Source organism: Pagrus pagrus (genome assembly GCF_965226575.1).
Source record: "Pagrus pagrus genome assembly, chromosome: 13".
In the NCBI taxonomy this organism is placed as follows: Eukaryota; Metazoa; Chordata; class Actinopteri; order Spariformes; family Sparidae; genus Pagrus; species Pagrus pagrus.
The window spans coordinates 13,839,418-13,864,962 of record NC_140197.1 but is presented as its reverse complement, the minus strand read 5'-3'; the positions used below and the strand labels follow the sequence as shown (position 1 = coordinate 13,864,962).

The 25,545-nt window shown below is 42.7% G+C and overlaps 1 protein-coding gene across 2 annotated transcripts in view; it reads left to right on the top strand.

The window, feature by feature from the left end:
* Positions 1-24,589, top strand: part of grin2aa (glutamate receptor, ionotropic, N-methyl D-aspartate 2A, a) — a gene marked incomplete at its 5' end in the record, with an annotated part of 157,873 nt that extends 133,284 nt beyond the window's left edge. For both annotated transcript variants that reach the window (XM_084370623.1, XM_084370622.1), the window contains 5 exons: positions 3,301-3,461; positions 9,235-9,324; positions 11,872-11,969; positions 16,538-16,776; positions 18,627-24,589. In XM_084370623.1, the coding sequence (XP_084226749.1) occupies positions 3,301-3,461; positions 9,235-9,324; positions 11,872-11,969; positions 16,538-16,776; positions 18,627-20,588 (2,550 nt within the window). In that variant the 3' untranslated portion in view covers positions 20,589-24,589. The remainder of the gene's footprint in view (positions 1-3,300; positions 3,462-9,234; positions 9,325-11,871; positions 11,970-16,537; positions 16,777-18,626) is intronic.
* Between the last annotated feature and the right edge of the window lie 956 nt (positions 24,590-25,545).

Genomic DNA, 25,545 nt, shown 5'->3' with positions numbered 1-25,545 from the left:
TGCTGTAAGAGAGGTACAGTAGACATGTAGAAAACAGAGTGGCATGTGAGAGAGACGGATAGTCAGGCAGGAGCGTTGAAATCTAGAGTCTAGAGACCCCAATACACGCACATGTACACATACAAAAGGGAGTCCTTTGCTTATATAACAGCAGAACTTGCATAATAAGGAGATAGTGCAGAACAAAGGAGGGAGAAGAGCAACAGAAGAGATATGGGACAAAAAAAGAGAGGAGAGTGGAGCGACTTGACAACCACAAAGGCTTCAGTAGACTAATTTATTTAAATGCGCTTAATTTATGTGTACGAATTGTCAAAATATATTACATAAAGTATATATTTGATTTAATAAGTATAAAAATTACATAACAACTCCTGTAGAAATAGTCAGTTTCAATCATCTGTCAACAAAATCTCACCATGTACTCATCTCACTAATATTGTGAGAGTGCATTGCTGTCGCCTTATGGCCACGTGCTGTGGCAGGGAATGTAAGTCCTCTTATCGCCACCTGTCTGAAACACAGATCCTCCTCTGCCTCTGCTCTTTCATTTTCTCATCATCACTGCATCAAGCTTTCATTCGTAGCAGCTGCTGCAGTTCTCAACAGCTCTTCACTGGTAATTATCCAGCAAGAGCAGAGCGCTTGCTTTCCCAGTCTGCATTTCCCCAGTTGTCCCGGATCAGCGTCCCACTCACCCCACCCTCTTGTCATACTCGCCCTTCTCTGACCTGGGTGCTTCTGCTCCACCTTAGAAGAGCCACAAAGGAGGGAAAGAGGAGGGGGAAAGAGAGAAACAACAGGAAGGACTGCGTGAGGAGTGAGCGTCTCCTCAGGGCTACCGCTTGTGATGCTGACACACACAGCGTGACTTCACCGCTAACGCATGCACTGGCGCACACACACGGCAGAGTCTGACAAACGCGCCCGCTTTCTGACCTGCTTATTAGAGATGCACATGCGTGCAGGCAGATACACAGTATGCATTCATATCTATAAATATTTACATATATATTATATTGACGCATGTTATATAAATATGTCAGGCAAAACTGACATGTGACTGTATGAAAAGGTCATGAAATATTATTTTACATAACTGTTTCAATAATACTACACACACACACACACAGACACTTGTAATGTCATACTTGTGGAACCCGCATTGACATAATCCTTTCCCGAGGCCCTCACCCTAACCTTAACCATCACAACTAATGGGGCTTTTCCATACACTTTAGCAGGCTCTGCTTGACTTGTTTTGACTCGGCACCTTAGCCTAGCGTGGCAGGGAATCGCATTTCCATTACAGCAGGGCTACCTGCCTCACTGTGTGTCTTTAACTGATGATGCACTTGTCTTGACTAGTCACAGGAGCGGCTGTAAATACGCTCCTTTTCTGCAGTACTTTTGTGTTATTAACACAATATCAATATTTCATTTTGTGAATATCACAGTTATCATAAATATCGGTATATCACAACACCCCCTACTGGAGAGGATCCATCTTGGGCTCAGGTCAACTAGGCATGATTAAATTGGTAAGGAAAATCAAAAATCAACTCAGTGCGGCTGGAAAAGGCCCTGAATTCTTAACCCCAACCCTTACTCTAATCCGAACCAAAACCTGATTGTAACTTAACCATTAAAACCAACAAATCTCACCAATGTATTCTGGCTATGCTAGCCAACATGCTATTGTTTCGGCCTATTGATGCTCTGGTGAAGGCCACTAGGCCGAAACGTTAACATGTTGGTTGACATGGCCCAATAAATTGGTGAAATTTGTCAACTCTGTGCTAAAGATTTGTGTGTGTGCTACCTTCATACCCATGGGTTTTCCACAGTTGGAACATATGCACTTAGTTTGGCGTGACAAAATAAAACACTGGGAAGGCGCATTAACTCAAAGATTATTTCCAAAGGACCGTTACTTGGTTTTAAGAGTTAGGTTACAATCAGGTTAGAGTAAGGGTTGGGGGTATTCAGCCCTGTATTCAGTCCTGTGAGGACCAGCCAAAATGTCCTCACTTTGCAACAATGTCCCCACTTTGTAGGTAAAAAAACATGTTCAGGTCTGGTCCTATGTAACACGTACCATTACACACACACACACACACACACACACACACACACACACAATGTGGTAAGAGTGGCGCTCATAATACACACTTCTAATTGATAGGCTTCATGTTTCTGGCACTGAGGGCAGATGTTACTGCAGTGCTTGAGGCTACGTTGTTACCCAAGCTTCAAGCACACCACTACAAAACCCTTGACCTGTACACTGACTAGATTATACCTGAGAGAGACGAGGACGTGGTGGGAGGACGTTGGAGTCAGTGAAAAATGATGGATGAAAGGATTTTAAAAAAAAGAAAATATTCAGTTCGAGGAAGACGCAAACGAGAGAAAGGAAGTGGCCTCTCACCTGCTGATCTCATAAAGGCCTGTTTATGTTTAATATTGTTAATCATGTCTTCCCCAGGGCAGCTACCCTTTGATGTTTTGCAAGACACAGAGCTAATCGGATTTCTTGACAACACCTCAGGCATAAAGAATAGCCCCTTATCGGACTTCCTGACACGTTTCAACCCATACATTGATTTCTGAATCTAAAACATGCTTAATTCCCACACGCTTAAAAATAAATCAGATAAGATAAATAAATATTTTATATAACTGGGGAACTAGGGACCTAAAAAGGAAGGGAGCTTAAAAATGCATGTGAAGACATTTACAGTAGAATATAGAGTAGAATAAAAATCTGATTACGCATGCTGGTTAAAGTTGCCGTGGATGGAACAGAAAAGGATTACATACATTTTTCCATCCTATTTTGTTGCTGCTGTATTTTGCAGTTCCCTCACTACCAGACACGAGTCAAGCCTTTGTATTCTCAGAATTTATCTCTGGAAATCGGTGAGGTCGAATCAAATATGAGATATTGCAATGGACTCACTTGTGTTTATAGGACTTATCGGACAGAAAAAGTACAGCCACTGAGCGTTAAGGTGTTCACAGACCTAAAACTGCTAATAGACAGGTGGTGCTGAAGCAGGATCAAAGCATCAGCACACTTATTTGGAAATGTTTTAAAAAGTACAACTCAATACTGAAATGTAGAATTAAACTTTAAAAAATATCTAGAAATGCTGGAAAAGTTGAAAATAAAACACACAGTATTTACAGCTGCAGTGTTTTTGATTCACATTCACATCGGGGCCTCTGTTCTCTTTACACTTTGCTGTTTCCTCTCTATTTCATCCCTCTTTATTTCCTCTCTCTTCTCCTCTTCAGTTTCAGAACCCGTACGCGTACTCACCTCCGTTCCGCTTCGGGACGGTTCCAAACGGATCCACAGAGAGGAACATCAGGAGGAACTACCCCGCCATGCACCAGTACATGACGAAATATCATCAAACTGGAGTCGTGGACGCACTTGTCAACCTCAAAACGGGGTAACTGATCTGAGATCAAACACTGTTTCACTAATGCCAAATATGTCCTCGCCAGACTCAGAGAACACTAAAGCGTGTGCGTTTGTTTGTGCACCTACATATTGATGTGTTTGTGTGCGCATGGCTGTAAGTGTACGGTACATGCTGTCACATGTGTGAGTTTGTGTGTGTGTGTGTGTGTGTGTGTGTGTGTGTGTGTGACAGCTCCTCTGAGACTGGGATGAATGGGCTTCCTCATTGGGAGCAGAGGGAGCTATTTTTAGCGCTGGCCTCTATAATGGGACTGCTGGTGGTGTGTTATGGAAGTATAAAGACGATAAAGGATTTGAGAGAGAAAATAACAATTTCAAGCGCTGCTCAGTCTGCAGGTCGACCTTTAACAGGCATGGCAGGCATGTAAAATCAGATTTCCGATAATCCGGAAATAAGAGACGATTTGGTGCAAGAGGAATTGCGTCACGTCGGAGCCGCACATACAGCAGGGATTCTCACACTCGTAATGATCAAAGCTGCTCACCCTCAGTGCTGGCAATCTGACTCTCCGGAGCCCAAACTCAGACTGAGAGATGAAAGTCAATGGGTCAATTTGACCTGGAAGTGAAGGGACATCCTGTTAAATCCTTCCTTCATCTTTCAGAATAAAAGCATCGGTGTTTTTTTTAAATTACATTCACTTTGTTGGCAAATAGTCACTAGCTATAGATCATAGTGCCTGTGGTGGCTTTGTGTATATTCTGTTTCTAAGATGTGGGGTTTTCTTATTTCTACTTTTTCTTTTGCTTTTGTATTTTTATGACTAGTTTTATTTGAGACAACTATTAGAACCATGATAAGAAAAAAACATTTATGAATGAGGTTCATTGTCACAAAATCTAACGAGCCTGGTTATCATCTGATCCGACTCCATTTGGGATTCAAAAACAGGTCAAACGGAAATTATATTAAAAAAGTGTTTTGATATATACAATATGTTGGGCTGCCGCTATATATGGAATGACAGCATTTTCAGAATAGGTGTGGTGCAAATTGGGCATGCCGGTATGAATAAACTAGGGGGATTGGTTGAACATGTAGAATCTACAGTGCAGATCCACACAACCAAATTGAAACTGTAGGCTCAAGGGTAATATGCACATAGCTATAAAAGGTAGAGACCTGAAATCCAATATAGCTGAGTAATAGACAAAAAGTCCTTGACAGCAAGATACACAAACAGAAAGCCTAAATACAACACAGGTGAATCACTTGAAACAAGTACAACCATAAGTGAAATAAGATGACATTTAAAAAAGGACAGATAACGAGGTATATATAAAAAAAAGAAACTTGTGTTCCCTAAGGGCCCAAATTAAAAGACAGCAAGGCAGTAAATCACATGTTGTCCTGAATAATCATACGGTTGCAACTCACTCCCTAAAGGGGAGCAGTATATTCAAAAGCTGACTATATTGTGCAGACTTTAACTTTGAAAAAGACATGACCCTGACATTCAACGTGACTTGCAGACTTGACTCTCACAATTTGTTTTGTGCTCTCTCAAGTCTTTTGTCATCAGTATACTTCCGTGGAATGTGATGGTGTGTAAGAGAAAGCGGAGGGCTTCGCACAAAGCTAACCGAGGACAGATTGAACGTGTGGAACAGTTTGAAAGGGTTGGATGGATAGAAAAGTGGAGGTAAAGACAGTGAAAAGAAAAGGAAGGAGGAGAAGGAGAGGGGTGACTCTCATCACACCATCACATGGGAAAAAGAGAAGAGGGGGTTGGGGTAGGGGGCCAAGGGCAACATACGTGATTGGAGGATATGAAGGAAGGGTGAAGAGCATCAGGGAGACTGGAGAAGAAGAAAGTGGTAATGGAATGAAAAATGGAGGGCAACGGAGAAAGGAAACAGGGGAAATTGAGGGTAAGAGTATAAAGGGGAATGGGAAGAGGGATGGAGGAAGGGGACATGTCGCATGGAGCGATGGCAGAGAAAAAAGTGGAAAGAATTAGATGTAAAGGACAAAAGGTTGACGAGGTGATACATGTTATTTCTGATTGGTTAATGGCTGTGGGGTGGAATCCAATCAGAATTCTCTGCTCGAAGGGCAAGAAACCTCACAGAGAGGGGGAAGAAACGGGGAACAGAATACACACACACACATGCACACACATTAAATATGAGGATATAATTCATGATTCATGATTTTTATGCAGTTATGTCTTTCAGCTCATTCTCTCTCATCCATAAGTCATAAGTGAGCTGGATGTAAACACGTAAAGACAGCTTAAACCACTCCAGCATCTATAATGCTCTCAGTGGCTCTGGCCTGTGTTATTGTATTAACATAAAGCACAGTCGTAAGAACATGCGCCCACTCTCACATAGATACCTCTGTAAACTAATACCACTACACTTGCACAAGTAAAGTGCTTAGAAATATGTTAAAAACACACACGCTCATGTGTATCTGTACACACACACACAGCTGGCTGCAGGTGTGTGCAGTCAGTAATACCCTCATTGATAATTCTATTCGGTGGTATTAGCAGATGAGCAACACTGCAGCGTTCAGCTGTTTGAGGCTCGATGGCTGGATTAGCTGTGATCACACATAATGCTGACAGGCTTTACACGCAAAATCTGTTACAGCGACAAGAACCAAGACTACACAGGGGAGCTGAATTGATTTAATTACATTTCAGGACCTAAATTGCTCACAATTCCAGCAAAGTAAAGATTTTTTTTCATAAGTGTAAGAGCAATAACATGAAATTGTTGCAATTGTATCTGTTGCAAAAATATCGCATAATGCCAACAGGCTTTGGTGGCCAGACTGGCACGAGCGATGCAAGAGCCTATTCATTCATTTTCAATGAGATCACTGTGTTGGCGCAGCGGGGATCCCAATACAAAGGGCTCTGGCAAAAACAATACATGCAAATACATGCCGTGTATGATGTGACAATTTAAAATTCACATTTTTTACATGCAAACACACAGGAGCAGAGGAGTTATCGCTGTTAACTTCCAGAGTTTCTGGAGATTCCACACCAACGGTCTTGGCCTTTCATGAACCTTCAACCTGAACTGTTTGCATTGCATTTTACTCCCTTGTATTTTGTGGCTACACCAACGCGAGTTGAGTGGTGTAGTCAGTCTGAAGATAGTTCATGTTACTCTGATATGAAATGACGCATATTTACGTTTGTTGTTAGGTGACGACCTCCTGCAGCTGTTGTAGTTATAGAGGTGAAGTCACGCCCCTTCAGGTGGACCACCATGGGCTCTTCTTTGAGAGAAAAAAATATGCATGGTAGTGAATGGCAAGAGTCAAAAAATGTCTTGATACCGTTTGAATTGTGCCATGAATTAAACATATGATGTATGTCAATTCAAAAGATCGTTTTTAAAATTCAAGAATGTCGCAGTTTGGTATAAATCTAATGAATATAAGACTGATCATACGTAATCAGAAAGACTATACACTCAACCGTCATGTAAGTGAAGTTGTCTCCATTAACGCTAACCAAAACCCACAGCTGAAACCTTAGTTGGTCCAGATCGTCCCCTTTTTAGTCCTTTTTCTGTGCCGAGGTGACGGCCATGTTGGTGTTGGTGATGTATATTGATCTTTCGACAAACTGCGACTTTCTTGATTTGCAAAGTTATCCTTTAAATTGTCAAACGATTCATGGCACAATTCAGACGAAATCAAAAATGCGTTTGTCTCACCCCATTGACTACTGTACACATTTTTTCCAAAGTAAAGTCCCATGGTGCACACTGGAAGGGATGGACTTCGCCTCTCTATTATAGCTGCAAAGGAGGAAGTGACAGGAAGTAGTAGAGTAGAGTGAAAAGTCTGTGGATGATTGGGTTAAATAAGCACAGGACTTTCTTTCACAAGGCCACTGTTCATGTCCAGTGTGAAAACAAAAAGTCAATGGTGAGTTCATTTAACTTACTAACATAGTGAAGTTACATCACATAGATAGTGTAACGTAATGTTTTCAGAAACCGTGACTGTACGACCTGTGTATGTGTGTCTGTTAAGCTACAACGGTCATGTAGCTTTGGGACTGGTGATATATGTCTTTGGAGATGATCATGTAGGTATGAGGATGTGTTGGATTTCACACATTCAGTGTCATGGTAAAACATTCAAAAGGTATCTATGCGGAGAAAATGTTTTTCTGAGGAAACATTTCACAATTTGTGCCAATGGGTTAGAGTCAGGGTTAGAGTTATGGTTTAGGATTTTAGATTAGGATTCATTGAGACAGTATTATATAATGTTTTACCTCATCGACCACATTGTTTTTTTGTAAGTATGTGCTTCTCACTTTGATGCCAGCAACATGTTTTAAACAAGTTGACAGGACAGGAGCGGGAAACGACCGGGAATGTTATGGAATGTTCCGATAACGCCTGTTTGGAACATTCCACAGGTAAATAGGTTCATTGGTGACAGGTGATAAGCAAGCAAGAATAGGGCGAGGTTTATAAAGTGCATTATACTGCATGGGCTCAGGAACATACCGGCAGGACCACACTGTTTATTTGCAAAAGATTACAGTCTGTTTTTATTTACTTTTTCCGCAGCGTCCCAACTCGTAAGTTATGTTTCATTTGGGGTCCAGATGCTTTTGCAGAGTAGTTTAACTGACAGGTGGTGTACTCTACTGAAGACTTTCCCTGTAGTGGTGTAAAATAAGATTTAGAGTCACACTAAACGGTCATTTATAAATTTTTCATTCAAAGGTATAGTTGGAAAGTGGCAAGAAAATCTGTGCTGCTACATTTCATTCACTCAAATAAAGGTGTGACGGATCGTGATGGCTGAACCTCACTCCAAGCTATTATAGCCACAGTATGTCTGGCTGGCGTTTACAAACATGCACAAAATCCATGCTCGCATGCGCACAATCACACACATACTGAAGTGTGCGCGCACACACATGCGTGCACCCGGTTTCCGACATGTTTGGACACACAGCCTGCATGCGGATGGAGCCAGTGCTGGGTTAAGCTAATTACACAGCTGAACTATCGGCTGTGAGCCTCCGTTAGAGGGCTGGATCTGACATTCAGTAAATGCCAGCCAGTCACTGCACTATTAGCAGGGCTCTATGTGTGTGTGTGTGTGTGTGTGTGTGTGTGCGAGTGTGTGTATGAGAGAGAGCGAGAGAGAGAGAGAGAGAGTGAGAGTGTGTGTACGGGCACTGACAGAGTGAGAGAGCAGCGGTAAGTGATGGCATCAGTTACATTGAAAATGTCAGTCTGAGTCTGGGATATTTTCCGTCCATACGTTCCACTTCGCAACCTGCTTATTTGTGTGTGTCTGTGTGTGTGTGTGTGTGTGTGTGTGTGTGTGTGTGTGTGTGTGTGGACAGGGGGCAGAAAGAGACAGAGAGAGAGAGAGAGAGAGAGAGAGAGTAAATGTTTGTGTCTGTCTCAAGTTTGTTTAGGTTGTCCATGTGCCTCCAAGGTCCTATCAGCAGTGAAGCGTGCTGTATTGAACCGCAGCCACTCCCCCACTGTGTCCTCTGTGTGTTTGGTTACGCTCGGATTGAAGTCCTATTGAAGATGATTTAACACTTTAGAATTGATCCGCGAGCAACACATTCTGAGAAATAAGCCCGCTCTCCTGCTTTCTGTCCTCTCCTGTGCACTCCTCGCTCACTCTCTTTAAAAAACATATTAAAACCCTCATGCTGTGTCTTCACACCCTCCGTCTATCTGTCCTCTTCTGTCTCTTTCCTCCGTTCTTTTCTCTCCTCTTTTTGCAGTAAACTCGACGCCTTCATCTATGATGCTGCAGTGTTGAACTACATGGCCGGCAGAGATGAGGGATGTAAGCTGGTGACCATTGGCAGCGGGTAACTAACGCCTTAAGTCTTGTTAAAAAAGACACTTTTAGTGGGGATTCTCCTCGCTTCATGGTCTGATCCTGCCATAATTTGGTGCAAAGAATTGTTTGAAGAGTTTTGCAAAATGTTTGTTTATAGGTGTAATGCACAGACGCATGAAACTACAACCCAGATGGATTCTGAAAATGCGTATTTACTGAGTTCCGTGCGACACTTTGGGAATTCCACTTATTCTCTTTCTTGGTGAGAGTTAGATGAGAAGATTGACTTCCTTCACATCTATACAGTAAACATGAAGCTTCCAACAGCAGCCAGCTAACTTAGCTTAGCACAAAGACTGAAAACAGGTGGAAACAGCATGCCTTGCTTTGTCCCAAGGTAACACAAATTGCTTAAGTTCACAAACTAACAGGTTGTATCTGGTTTGTTTGAAAGAAACAATCTGCTTTTTAAAGGTGCAATATGTAAGACTCGGCCACCTGCTGAATTCATAGCCTAAATAAATGTGGGACCACATATCACCGCTAACTGTAGGTGCTGTTAGCTATTTAGCTCAGTTAGCCATGCAGCTCATGGTTCTGTTCGCTGACTCTCACCGGGAGCTCAGACTTGGGGAGTGTTGGTGTTGTTTACAGCGCTAGCGAAGGAACTTTGGAGCTCCAGGAAGAGGAGGTTTTCAAGCCTGGGATGGGGGCGACCCAGCAAGGACCGTAATGGGCACCACAACCAGAACCGGGCAGGCAAGCAACGGAACTTGGCTCCGCAAGAAAAAAAAATTCGTACATATTGCACCTTTAAGTGTAAACTCTTTCCTAGTCAGGTCCTGTTGCACTGAAGGCACCTGCGACTGAAGTCACTGGTTCAAGGTACCGATGACTTGAACTGTCAGAGTGCAGTGTTGTGGTGACAACCACGTATGTTTGACTGATATTCAGATTCATTAGATAAATAGTATGTTATGGTTTAAACATAAAGCCATAGTTATTTTGATCACATACAGGTGCTTTTTGATAACTTTAGGTGTACTCCATCATGTGAAAGGCTTGTTGCTCGGTGAGATTAAGGCTCGATCTTCATCAGGGTCAATGTGCTGCATTCCATTGCACTCACGACTTGGAAAAAAACGACCTCCGACAAAGAAAAGTGCAATGTAACATTCATCTAAGTCGGAATTCTGAGCAGGAAATTTAGCCAAGATCCTCAAAGCCTGACACCACAGTGAAATGTGCTGTTTCCTGTCTTTTTTTAAGTGCCCTCATCTGTTAAGTCAGACTTGACATACAAACACCAGTTTGCCGTAGGCGTCCATGTTTTCCTGAGAAAATGCACCAGTTCGCATTTAGGTTGGAAGTTGGGAATACTGACTCAGAAATATCGACTTCCAGCTTGCAATGGATTGCAGCATAACACACCCTAGATTGTATTACACTAATGAGATGAGTGGAAAGTGGTTCCCTATCAATGTGCAATCCTATTGGTCCAAAATAAGGAAGTGATGCATTAGAATGAAGAAAGAAGACGACCTGGAGAGATCAGAGCAGGGGTGAATTGTTTTCAAAGGAGCATTTTTTATTTCATCCAATACAATGAGCCCTTCACAAGAAGGAGTAAATAAATTATTGTTTATTTAATGGGAATAGATTTAATTAGTAACATTATAGAATGTTCATATTTTTTGACAAAGAACAGTCACCAGTCACTGTGGATAACTTCAAGACACCTGGAACGTATACAGTGTTTAATGATTGTAACGATTATAACTGAATGAAAAAAGAGATGTTTTAAGTAAAAGGTACACAAATGTCCATATGTACGTTGAAAGTATTATTGGTCATTTCAGTCGTTTCTCCTTTCCACACTGGCTGCAAGGGGGTCCATTTCTAAAGCCATTTTGATGTCAGTGATGGGGAACAAAAGCCACAGTCTACGATCTGAGTTCAGATGAGGATAATATGAGACTTCACTAGTTTGAGTTAGACAAATCAAGCTGGCATCTACCAGAGTTAAGGTCTTTTTAGTGCGAAATTCCCTCTTTGTGTCCTCCTTGCTAAACTGCAGTGGCGGCATGGTGGCGCAAAGAGGATTTTTTTTTTTGTACTAAAAAGTAACTCCGCACGATACATATTTGATCAGTCTAGACTGCTGAAGCCTCATATGGCTTGGGGCGTTTGTCCTCCATCTCTTCCGTTGCTTTCAGAAGGGATCTCTTTACGGTCAGTGTGACAGGGAGGAATGATAAAGGAGGCCAACGCTGTTTCAATGTACATGCATGGGGCATGTCAGTTCTGTTTTAAGACAGACCTGACACCTCCCCTTTAAGGCCAGAGACTACCACTTTTTTCTGAACTGATTGTACCTCTGCGACCTAAATATCCACTTCTCTACTTCATGACATTTATATGCATCGTTATGCATGAGGCATCTCCTTAAAGATATTTGTATTCACAGTGACGCCATCTGGAGAAATAAAGGTGAAAAGATTTGTTTAAAGGTTAAAATATGTATTTTCTGTGTGTGTGTGTCTGCGTGTGTGTCTTTGGACGTGCTCGTGCTCAGGTACATCTTTGCGACCACCGGTTACGGCATCGCTCTGCAGAAAGGCTCCTACTGGAAGCGACAGGTGGACCTGGCCATCCTGGCCATCATCGGAGACGGTGAGGAACACACTCGCAAAGCGCTCTCGTATACAAATCCAAAGTGCAGGACACTATCCACGAAGGCAAAAGGTTACATCGTTCCTTGCCAGTATTGCAATTCATGCACACACACACATGCACACACACACACATCTCTGCCTTGTCTGCTGACAGCACAAAGGGAAAGCAGTGAAGTATAAATAGTCCTTTGATGTTATTCTGGACACAAAAGGCTGCTCTAAACAGAGGGCAGAGTGTGTAAGTTATTCTAATATATTCTTCTCTGCAGCACCAGATCTGTGTGTGTGTGTGTGTGTGTTTGTGTGTGTGTGTGTATATGCATTACTCTGAATCACCACATTCCTTTATTACAGTACCTCAGAAGTTCTTACATAAACAGTTTCCTGCCGCAAAACAGAAGGAAAGCAAGACGGCTCGAGCTTTTAGTGACAGATTCATTTACATTTTACATCGAAAGCGTTTTGCTGATGCAAGCGTTCGCAGCCACTCACATTAAGTGCACTGAAGTTGATTAAATGAACATTGGTGTCATAATAATCCTCCCGAACTGAATCTTATCAGGGCCGCAGAGCATGCAGACCACACTCCATCATATTTCACGGCTGGGTGATTTTTCGACAAAAATCAGACTGTTTTTGTTTTGCTTTGTTTCCGTCTCCCTTTATTAAGCCCATTGAGTCATTTTATTCATGTAGCTTTTCTCCCAAAGTCATTCACTCCAAATGTTCACGGTTTAAAAATCTGTAGTATCTTTGCACTACGCTCGTAAATTCAGTGCTACTGTAAAAAGTAAAAGAGAGAAAGGCGATAAGAGATGATGGGATGAGAGATGGCAAGGGGGAAAAAAAGAGATAAAAGAACTGCAAAGAGAGTGTGACAGAGGAAGAGAGAGAGGAAACAGACGGGGGGAGAAAGTGATGAAAGGGAGGGAAAAAGGGTAGACAGTGAATGTGCGCGATGGCCAGAGAGAGGGCGAAGGGAGGACGCGGCAGGGAGCACGAGATGAGAGGACGACAAGGAAGGAGTGTGTGTCAGGTGAAGAGAAAGAGAGAGAGGTTGGGAGTGAGGGGAGGGCAGGCCCTTGATAGATGACAGTGACTCCGTGTCTGGGCAGATGCTACTTGATCAGATAGACACAATGTGGGTCGAGAGCATATGGCTTTTCACGGACAGGGAGAGAAGACGGAAAGAGTGGAGGAGGCTGAGGAAGGAACAGACAGACAGACACAAAGCAGCTTGTCATAGACATGGCTGAGCCAGATAAAGGTCACATTTTGTCTTTTTTTTTTTTCAACCAAGGCAGTTCAAGTGCTGGTTCGGAGCCAGTGCCTACCCTGGAATCAGTTTTGGCCAGGAGAAGTGGTTTCCAGAGTGGGTCTTTGCTGGTCTAGAACAAAGAACTGCTTATGTCAGGGGCTGGGTTATCATGACCAAGGTCCAACTAAAACCACTTATGACTGTAAAGGTCGTAGTCGTAAATTTGACCAGAGCCAGCCCAGAACCAGCACTTGGTTCGCTTTGGTCAAAAGGGGGTAAGCTTTAATTCTGACAAATTATACAGTCCGAGTCCGGTTCTGCTCCGAGGTCTCTGCCTGTTAAAAGGCACTTTTTTCTGATTGATTGATTGATTGATTGATTAATACAGAAATGAGAGTATTCCATCGTCATGTCCTGTTGTTATATGCAGTACCTGTTGCCAAGCATATGGCAATGGACAAAGTTTGCCCTCTTTACTTACTTTCTGTTTAATTCTAGTTTCAGAGAGCAAAGTCCAGATCACATGTATCCGTCTTAGAGCAGTGGCAATGGTACAACTTCATACATTTTGACTTGTAGTCTGTCAGACCTATATATCATCCAGCCAGGATGAAGAAGTATTTTGGCTCTACTGTTTATGAGTCAAAGTTATTCAACATGCAGACAAGCATTCTGCAGAAACTTTAAATGAATGTCCTAAGCTGGGATGGATTACATTCAGGGAAGAATTTCTCAAAACTTTTGCGACTGCACTCACATCTTAAAGAAATGTTTTGGGTCGGGTTTCTGCTTCAAACGCAAACGTTTTTAAAAGCCCTGAAAGTGTAGATGAAACTTGTAGATACTTGTGTTCCTGTGTTCCAGCTGACTGGCCACCAGACTATTGCTTGAGCCGTCTGACTGCTGAAAAGAGAACAAAATTTGAATTTCAGCAACACTTCCCCCTGGAGTCAGAGCAACAGTGCAGACAGTCACAGCCCCCCTCAGCTTTTCCCTTGAATGCACTCGGTCAAAAAAAAGAAAAGGAAAAAGTGACCTGTTGATACCCAAAGATCTCATGTATCTTCAATCTCTATTGTTGCCAATTCCATGCATGTCCTCACGTCATAATAAACAGATGCATTGTAAATACATCTATTAGTGTATTGGCAATTCAAAGTGCAACAAATCCTCATCAATTGTCCTAAAGGGTTAATTATGTCTTAGTGACACTGCACCCTCAAGACGTGTAGCTCAACACCACCATGATATTTGTCTTTCCTCACTAGCAGCCTTAGTTATCCAGCCCTGAATGACACAGATTGGATTAGCCACGCGCCAAATGTCACAGAGGAAGCTAGAGGGGTGGGGGGGACTGAGGGAAGGGAACACAGAGTGAGGAATGGGAAGAGATAGGGTCTTTGTTGCTCTCTACCTTTCTTTCATTAACACTAAAGAGACAATCTCTTCGCCCTATCAGACGACAAGGAGGGCATTGGAAGCCCAGCAGATGGTGATGCCCAAAGAAATTTATTTTATTAAAGGATAAGTACCGTTTTTTACAACCTGGACCTTATTTCTGGCAAAAGATATGGTCATTTACTCACCCAGATAACTTTGGTGTCATTCGGCGTCGTTCGGACGAAATTAGATCCAGTGTAGCGGCGATATATCCATATAATGGGAGTAACGGGGCATCGACACACAGCCTCTATATAACGCATTATCTGCCACGAAACTAGTTAAATTCATCAATATTTTGTTATGAAATGCTAGCGCTATTAGCCTCTGAGTCCGGGCTCGTCCGTTATCAACATCCGGGGTCAAACTAGCAGCAGCAGCTACAGGTAAACAAGCTGGGCTGTCGCGGTGCGCGCGCAGCTCAGAGACGACATCTTCCAGGTCAGAGGTAGTAGATCAGCCTACAGACCCCGGATGTTGACAATAGACGAGCCCGGAGTCAGAGGCTAATAGCGCTAGCATTTCATAACAAAATATTGATGAAATGAACTAGTTTCGTGGCAGATAATGTGTTATATAGAGGCTGTGTGTCGCTGCCCCGTCTCTCCCATTATATGGATATATCGCCGCTACACTGGATCTAATTTCGTCCGAACGACGCCGAATGACACCAAAGTTATCTGGGTGAGTAAATGACCATATCTTTTGCCAGAAATAAGGTCCAGGTTGTAAAAAACGGTACTTATCCTTTAACAACAGCTCCCCGGAAAACCAAATCGTTAGAGAAATGCATTAGCATTTAACCTTAATTAGGTTATATTTGGATATTATTAATCAAAATTCACCCAAATATTCATGAAAATTTAACCAAAACGTGACAAATCTTAAAGTTGCAATATGAAAGAATTTTGGGACAAAACATTCAAAAAATTAACTAAAATGATCAACAGAATGTGAAGAAATAACAGTTTTGATGTTATGTCAAAGACGTCTATGTATAGTGTTGCAGAGATATATACTGAAGTTAGCATGCTTACCAGCTAGCCCCCGGCATATACTCTGAGTTAGCATATACTCTGATTATATGCTGCCCCTATTCGTACATATTGAGCCTTAAACAGACATTTTTCCTTCTTGAGCGCAGAAACCAGTGTGATGTGAATTAGAATACTGTAGAACTACTTGCCTACTTTCTCTGTAGATGACGGTGACATTGACCATCATTTCATTTAAAGGTTACATATTGTGGAAATGTATTTGTTCTTATTATAAAGCAGGTCTACATCCTGTATAAATACTTCCAAAGTATCAAAAACTCTAAATCCACAGAGAAATACTCACAGCCTGTATTCAGAAACTGTGCCTTCGAACGAGGTCATAACTGTACAGCCACCGGCCTCAGCCACGCCCGCAGAAACAGCGGTGGTTGTAAAAATGCTGACATGGCTGAAGCAGAAATACAGTGGGAGCGGTGCCTGCTCAGGTTTGGGAGAGCTGACCAATCAGAGCAGGGAGAGGGGCCTTAGAGACGGAGCGTTAAGACAGAGGGTGAACAGAGGCGCTGCAATAATGGACAGTATGAGAAAAATAATGTGTTTTCTGAACATTAATGAGTGCAAACATTCGCTAGATGACAACCAAACTAAAATAATTAACTTTAAAATTGGCATAATATGAGACCGTTGAAACAAAAACATTTTCTGGGATTATTTTACAAACATGCATAGCTTATTAATTCTAAATGTAGATTTCTGTCTCACATAATGTTTCAGGGAACAAACTCGGATTGAAATTCATCAGCTTATGGCATTTTTACCCTGCAATGAGCTTTTCAGTGAAGGATTTGAGTCTCTCTCTGTCCTTTTCAGGTGAAATGGAGGAACTCGAAGCCCAGTGGCTGACAGGAATTTGCCACAATGAGAAGAATGAGGTGATGTCCAGTCAGCTGGATATAGACAACATGGCCGGAGTCTTCTACATGCTGGCCACTGCCATGGGGCTCTCCCTCATCACCTTTGTCTCTGAGCATCTCTTCTACTGGAGGCTCAGATACTGCTTCACCGGGGTCTGCACGGGCAAGCCGGGTCTTCTTTTCTCCATCAGTCGGGTAAGGACCAGTTTGTGTCGGACATGCATGTTTGGGTGTGCAGGCATGTTTTACAAGCATTCTTTAGCCTGTTTTGTGGTTTGGCAGAACACAGCCCTGCTCCAGCTTTGCGCATAATTATTTTTTTAAGACACACTTTGAAACAACAGTCTTAAATTTGGCCCAATAGTCAGCTCGCATAATCAGGCCACTGTGAGTGTGTGTGCACATGTGAGTATGTGGCTGTGTGTATATCTGGGCCTGGGGTGGTCTGACTGGGTTCAAGTGGTCGTGTCCAAGGCTGTAAGGTGCAGCAAAGCATTGCAAGTATACTGGGGGCTAATGCAGCATTATTGGGGTCAGACAGGCCTGTCTTAGTTATATTTTCTATCAGCGAAATAAGAGAGCAGAGCAGAGCAAGCACGCACACACACATGCAGAGAAAGAGAGCTACCGCTAAAGTAAGAAACTGAGCGAAACAAGGGGGAAGGAGGGAGGGCTGCACAAAGGAGGATGAGAGGGGAGGATGGGGATGGAGACGGGAGGGGGGGATCACGAGGCAGCCCTGAATATCGACAAAAATAGATCCTAATTTGCAGCATGTTTTTGGGTGAAATCACGGCAAACCCACGCTAAATCAATCTATTCTCTCTCATTCTGTTAAAAGGTCAGCATTCTCCCTCGGTTTGTGTGAGAGCAGAAGACGTGGACGTGCATCCCTAAAAGCACTGCAGTGTCTCTGCACTATTTTTGAGGCAGAGTGTGACTCTGTTTTTCAAAGTTAACAGAGGGGGGTAGCGAGGAGAGAAAAACTTTTACAGAAGATAAAGTAAGGTTTGAAAAGAGGATGCTATTTCAAAGCCGTTCTCAAGAGCAATTAAGGGCAGAAGACATCCTTAATGGGGTATCTTGTGTTGATAAAAAGGACTTTGATCCTGTGATGGATACTTGCAGGAGATTTTTCGGGCATTATATTGACAGCTGTTGTTTGGCTGTTGCTCCAAATAAAAAGAGTGTTTATCTTCACCTTCCTCGTAGTTATACTGATGGCAATTTCACCAATTTACTTATGTTTCTTCTCACAGATGTATCACCCCTGGAGCACTGTTGAGGGAGGCTTGGGGCATAGAGTTATGAGAGATATTGTAAAAATTCCTGTAACAATTTCTCATATTTTCAGGGCATTGTTGATTCAGGTTCTCATTTCTGGATGAATTCTACTGAATATAAGACACAAGGCACTTTGTCTATGTGCTCCTTACAAATACTGGTATTTCATTGGGTTATGATGTTTGCTGGTAGCTGGGCTTGTGAGACTGTGTTTAGCCTGGTTGGATTATTTTTTAAGCAATATTCTGTCTGATTTTGTTGTCCTGGTGTGTTTATGATGAATTCTGAATCCTTTCTACTTAGAACGTTCTAAATTATTATGTTGTTTTGACTGCACCATCCTCTTAAACCAGTCATTCAGGGTTTAGATGATTCATATCTTGCACCAAACATATTTCTATCTTAACTGAAGGGTGCAGTTTGATTGTCTTTGTGAATTGCAAAACAAGTCTGTTTCAGAGAAAATTAAATTCGATTTAATACTGTTTTGTTTGTGTTAATGGGGATAAAAGACCTTGTTGTCTGCACTACTACCAATTTAATACATTACAATAAAACATACAGAGCACAAATATGTTTGGCCAGAGTGGATAAGTAATCATTATTTTGTTTGTCTCTCTCCATTTCTCTCCCAACCCCTCTTAATGTTTGATTCCATTTCATCTCTTTCCCCCTCCAACTCCCCTCTCCCCTCATTTTTTATTTGCATTTCCCTCATTCCCGCCTCCATTCCACTGGTTTATCCATCTGTCTCCATGCAGGGAATCTGGAGTTGCATCCATGGAGTACATATTGACATGAAGAAAAAGACAGATCTGGACTTCAGCCCCCAAGACAAAATGCTTAAGCTCATTAAGTCAGCCAAACAGATGACCAACATGTCTAACCTGAGTGGCTCCCGCATGAACTCGCCCAAACGCGAGTTCATGCACTCAGCTGGCCCCATGATCATGGACATGATGGCAGAGAAGGGCAACTTCATCTACGCTGACAACCGAAGCTACGCTCCCAAAGATATGATCTATGGGGACACTGGTGACCTGCAGTCTTACCTTGCTAACCGCCACAAAGACCACCTTAACAACTACATCTTCCAAGGTGGCCAGCATCCTCTGACTCTGAATGATGCCAATCCCAACACAGTAGAGGTGGCAGTGAATGCTGATTCGGTCCAGACCAATGCCAAGCCGCCCCGGACCCTGTGGAAGAAGTCAGTCGACACACTCCGTTCTGTGCCACCTGGGCCCCCTCCGATGCCTGACATGCTGATGCCAGACCCACGAATGTCGATGAAGACACAGCGCTACCTCCCTGAGGACGCAGCCCACTCCGACATCTCCGACTGTTCCAGCAGGGCACCCTCCTACAAGGACCCAGAAAACAACAAGCACCTGAAGCCCAAGGACAACTTAAAAAAAAGATCGGTGACGTCAAAATACCCAAGGGATTGCAGTGAGGTGGAACTGTCCTACTTAAAGACTAAGCAGGTCACCGGAGGAACCAACCAAACCGGGAGAGGAGGAGGAGGAGAGAAAATCTACACCATTGACTCAGACCGAGAGCTGAGCCTGCACTCAGACCCCATTCACTACCGCGAAAGTCGAGGCCTTGCTGCAGATGATTTGGATTACCCCGAGATCTACTCCGACCACAGTGACAACTATCGGAAGTGTGAGCAGCCCATCATTCATCTGAACTCCTCGCCTTTGCATCACACCGACTCAGATCTTCTGCCAGACCCAACTTACTCTAAACACTACAGCCTGAAAGAGAAAAACCTGTCCCCACATGAATCCATTGATCGCTACAAACAGACGCACTGTCGTTCCTGCTTGTCCAAAGTGACCGCTGGCTACCCACCAGGAGGGCCATACACTGCTACTGTATCTGCTCCCTCAACTTCGGCCACACGCTCACCGTATAATCGGTGTGAAGCATGCCTCCACCAAGCCAACTTGTATGATATTACTGAGGACCAGCTCCTCGCAGACCCCTTGGTCAGTCCCACCATGCACCACCAACAGCAGCAGCAACCAGACGAAATGTTTGGTCTGTATTGGCCACAGACAGATGGGCCACATGTCCAAAAGAGAAACCGCTTGAGGCTGAGTCGTCAGCACTCCTTTGACAACATCATGCTAGAAAAGCCCAAGGATGTAGACCTGGGCCGACCGGCGCGCAGTGTCAGCCTCAAGGAGAAGGACCGCTTCCTGGACTCCGCATCTGACTCGCACTATGCGAACCTCTTCGGCATGCGTCCCTATTCCGGCAGACTGTTTGGTACCGGCTCCAAATCAATGCTGTTTAACCACAACCTGGAGGAGAGCAAGAGGAGCAAGTCCCTGTACCCGGCCCATGGCTCGGATAACCCTTTCCTCAGCCATTCGCTGAGGGATGACACCAGCAGCAGACTGGTCCATGGGCGTAGCTCCTCTGATATTTACAAACAGCTGGCAGTGGCCTCACCTGCAGCGGTCCTCGGAGCGCCCCCCATCAAAACACGCAATGATGCGAACAATCTCCGCTCATCTGTTAAATCCACCACTTCATACTGCTCACGGGATGGGCGGATAGCCAATGACATGTACAATAAAGAGCATGTGATGCCTTACTCAGCCAATAAGACTAGTGCATACCCGGCCCCACGTGGCGTCCTAAACTCAGCCCAGTTCAGCAATAGACGGGTGTATAAAAAAATCCCCAGTCTGGAGTCAGATGTTTAGTTTAAGAAATAATGTGTTCTCTCCTCTTTACTCCTCTCTGGGTTTGTATTATAATTTATCAACTATGTTATCCACCAAGGGATGCCATAGCCACACTACTTTTTTCTTCTTCTCTTCGACATTGTAATCCAAAAGAACTCGTGCCCTCTTGGGTATGATGGTACTACTACTACTACTCTCTTTGCAGATGATATCATCATATTTGTCCATTCTCTGCCATGTACCAATGAGTTGGCTGCATGGCTGGCACGTTGCCGTAAGGTATCCTGGTGGAAATGGGAGGGGAATCAGTAACCCCTTAGGTGTTATAAAGGGGTATGAAGTGGCATAGTCCCATTAGTGGGGCAGAGAAGGCCTACGTTGAAGTAAAGGAGGACTCTTACAAGTGTTGTTAAAAAAGAGGTTGATTTGTGTGAGGCTGTGGTGAGAAGGATTGGAGAAATTATATGAGAAGGGAACTAAAGGGACAGAGAGAGGAGATAACCTCTCTTTCAACCCCTTCTCCCTTTTCCTTTCCACCTCCACTGTCAGGCTCAGGGGTTGTTAGTTGAAGAGAACAGGACTGACAGGGAGACCAGATGGGCACGTTTGATGTCGTGGCCAGACATGAAGGCGTCCCAGGAGGGCAGAGGCGTCACAGTGAGCTAGTCCAACGGTCTGCTGCTTGTTACTCTGACAAATATGGCCACCGAGACACCTGGCAGTGCAAGAGGAGAGAGAGGGAGGAAGGAGATGAGAGGCTAAATGGCAACAGAGTGGAGCCTCTAGTACTTATGGGCAGTTAGGTATTGTGTGCTTGGTAAAAACCTTGTAGAGACATGATAGTGATAAGAAGCTGAGAGTAATGTAGGTGCTATCAATGAATAATGTTTACAGACTGACAGATAAAAAAAGACTGACAAAATGACTGATGGAAAAGGAAAGACAAGCAGGGAAAACCTGAGGCAATTGAAGGGCATTTCATTTGTGACGCTGCACATAGAAAAATAATTGCAAAGTATTGCTTTTTTATTCTATTAAACTATAAGATTTATTAGGGATTCTGGCATCCGGATCCCCCTATGTAGGATTTTAGTGTTTGCTTATTTGGTAGTACAATAGCCATTAGTTTTAAAAAACCTCTCCCACATTTGCTTTTGAAAAAAGCATAGCTTTCTGAAAATTACCATCAAGAGTAGTAGATTATTTTGCATGTGTTGATTTTTTTCAGTGTCGGAGAAGACAAAAATACACACAAATACACTCTCAGACACATATTTTACATGTTTTTTGAAAAGGGACTATGTCTTGCCAGATATGTCGGATGGATACTTGTACAATCGAACCTTTACCCTTGAACCTTTGTGCTTAGTAAATCAGTGTCATGCTGTGGCTACCGCTGCAAAAGAGCAAGGAAATGTTGGAAGGGAAGAGAGCAAAGAGGGGATAAACAAGGGAGAAAAGGATGAAATGACAATTGTGTCCACTGCCACCTTGTCTGAGGGGCTGGATGCTGATGTGTTTTTGCCTTTTGACCTCCCTGCCACTGAGAAACAGGGTATTAGCTATATAAAAAAAAACCTGAAGATTCCTTCCTTCTTTCCTCCTTTCTTCTTCCTCCCTTCCTCCATCAACATGACACATCACTAGAGTGTTGGATAACTATAGAACTATTTCACCTTATTAGTTTTCAGTTTTTGTGAATTGAACTGTGGTTGTTTGGTTGGTACAGCAGTAGCAGTGCTACACAGTGTCTGACCACTGCAGCTGGGGATTGGGTTAACAATTATTGATCATCAACTACTGTTGATCCATAATCAACCAGGGCTCTTGAGGATCTGAAGACTACTTGAAGATGGATCCCTTGTTTACCTTCATCATTTTGTTTGGGCGGGAAGGGGTGGGTGGGGCAAGATGAAGAGGGACGGAGCCGAAGGCTCCACTGTTATGTGCTCATCAATCATGTGTCCATCTTAGTGTGGAGTAAGTTGTGTGTGTGCATGGCAGATCTTGGGTAAGCTTGAAGTCTTAACCAGAACATTTGGTTCCTAATCTGATTGTTTATGCATCTGTTTGTTTTGTTTGTTTGTTCTTTTTTATAACACTTAGCAGAAAAAGACTTGCACATGCACATTCTTCCTTGTTACATGCGTGCCCACAAAAAACACTTTTTTGTAGCATTAATGCTGTACAAATTGTGCAGTCAAAAGAAAAATCATGTATCCATCTTTACTGACTGATTGATTTGCTTGATTGATTGGATTCACAAAGCCAAATTGTATCAAATAAAATACCTCAGGATGATTCTGTGCGTTTTGGGGGAGCTTCAACCGTAGCAACAGAACACAGAGATTTCTTTTGTAGAAAAAAGAAAAACAAAAAAGAAAAAAAAACCAAAACAAAGTAAAACAACAACATGATTTATAGTGGCCGCAATGCAGAATCAAACTCTTCTCCTTATGATGTTTACCAGTCCTAGGTCTTCCAGTTCGGCTCTTTGCCCGAGCTAATGCAACCCAAGTAAAGAGAAAAGAAGAGGAAGAGAAGGAGGGAAAGGAGGGATGACGGTAGGGGGCTTAGATCGTTTCGCTCAGTGAGGAGTGCGTTGCGTGCAGCTGCGCTCCTCGCAAAACTGAGCACCCTTAAAAGAATGGAGGACGTTGCTTAAACGTCCAAAATCTGAAAAGCTACCCTCATATGGAATACTCTCTCTCTTTCCTTTCCATGGTTTTTAACGACAGTCGACTGCATTAGCCACTGTGTTTCAATTGAAGCTCCATCTTTAACAACCACGGTCATATCGCCCTTTTGTACTCTTGGAATACTGCGGTGAACCTCTCCTCGCTCCCCAATCAGCTTACCCGATGTTGACTGACGAGCAACATTCTTTTTTTTGCATCTTTATCTGCATATTTATTATTATTATTATCATATTTATCTTCCACATGCTGCTTGCGTGAGCTGACAAGTGAACAATATGCACATGTAAAAATATCAAACAGCACCCTCGCATTTTACGAACTCATGATGATTTGTTCTATTTGTTCGACTTTTTACAGAACTGTCATGTAAACTGATGCTGTTTTATGTTCAGACACACACACACACACACACACACACACACACGAAAACACACACTCAGACACACCCTTGTGATGACAACCCTGCTCTTTTTAATGACAAAAATGTATTTTAATTACATTTAATGATAAATAATGAGGTGATGGCATGCAACCCCAGATGTAACAATTTTAATGTTTTATGTTTTCTTTTTCTGTTAGTTCTTTTTGTTATGATGTTATGATCACTAATGCGTTGTAACCAGGTGTGAGTATATACATATTTGAGAGAAAAAAAAAACTCCTATGTTTAACACGATGAAGATGCTGCTGCTGTTTTGGGGGAGAAGGCGAGAACCTGACCCTTTTGCAACTTCCCATTTCGCTGACGGGCCATTATCAGGCCATGTTTTTAGCCTGATGGGGTCGCGGGTCGGGGGGGTCAGGGCTTGGTTCGGTATGGCGGGGACATCCTTGCTCTTCCTCCAATGGCAGGTGAGAATTACTGTATCACCAGCTCTGCTTCTCTCTTCCCTCTCCTTCATGTGTAGTCAGGACTTCAACTGTAAAGAAGATGAAAAGAAAAAAAGCAACCCTCTACTTTGAGTCTGCTATCCCTCCAAAGATACGAGACCTCTTTCTTTATGGTTTGCTGTAAGAATAGAGCTTTTTTTTAAACTAATACTTCCTCAAAGACTTTTAAGGAACTATTTTGAATATATTTAGAAACGACACCTGTATACATCGCTTGTAAATTCATACTGGAATACATCATCATGGAGAATTATAAATGATAAAGAGTAAAAACAATATTTTTTGTGTGAATTTCACAGGAGCTTTTCTGTACAGTGGCACTGTTTCTCTCTCTCTCTCTCTCTCTCTCTCTCTTTCTATCTTTCTATCTCTCTCTCTCTCTCCCTCTCTCTGTAGAGCGACTAGAATAAAACTTCACCATTCACAAGGTTTGCTGTCCTGTCAAAATTCACAATACACACACACACACACACACACAAACCAGGCTCTGTGTCTGCCTCATCTTATATGAAAGTAACTGCTTCTGTCAGTTGATGCTGACGGATTATTTCACAGGAAATGAGAAAAAAAGTGCCAGCTGATTCTCCATTGACTGCATTTATTTTCGCAGCTGAAGATATTGCCTTTACCTTTGTGTCTCTGTTCAAGAATCGGTACACATTCAGGAGGAAATATGAGGTTTTTATCAGGAAGATCAAAGGCTCTTAAGAAGACCTACTCCCTAAATGTCATTAAATCCTGCCTCTTCAGGCGGATCAGAAAGTGCACTGGAGTCTTTTAACTCTTAAAGAGTATATTCTGACTACTTTTTAGTGGATTTTGATGATGAAATTCTTGAACATCGTTTTCTTAAAGTCCCCCTCCAGTCAAAAATGTGTTTTCTTCTTGTTCCTATAGTTGAATGTTTGAGCTCCACTGAGTAGAATGATTTATGTGCAGAGGCTGAAAGTGTCGATCTGATTTCAAGAGGCGGGCCTACGAGCATGATTTGTGACATCACAACAGTTTGGAAGCCAATCCTGGTCCAATATTCAGTATACACAAGTGTGATGAGGAAACTTGAAGCCTCCAGTGCACGAACACTGAGAATGAACTGAAATTACACTCATTTGCGTAATCATATTATATAATCATCATATAATACATTTTCATTTAAATGACACTCATCCTCCATTGAAGGAGTAATTTTGACAAGTTCAGCAAGATAATTGGAGTTCTATTGTGGAAAAAACACATCAGAAAAACATTTCAGTACAGTAAAGTACATTGTTTTCTATACATTTTAATATGTGTCAGGAGGGGGACCTTCAAGTGGATTGCTGCAACTCAGCCTTACAGGTAAGAAATGTATTTTCACAATTGCTGCAAAACTGTAGAAACCAGGA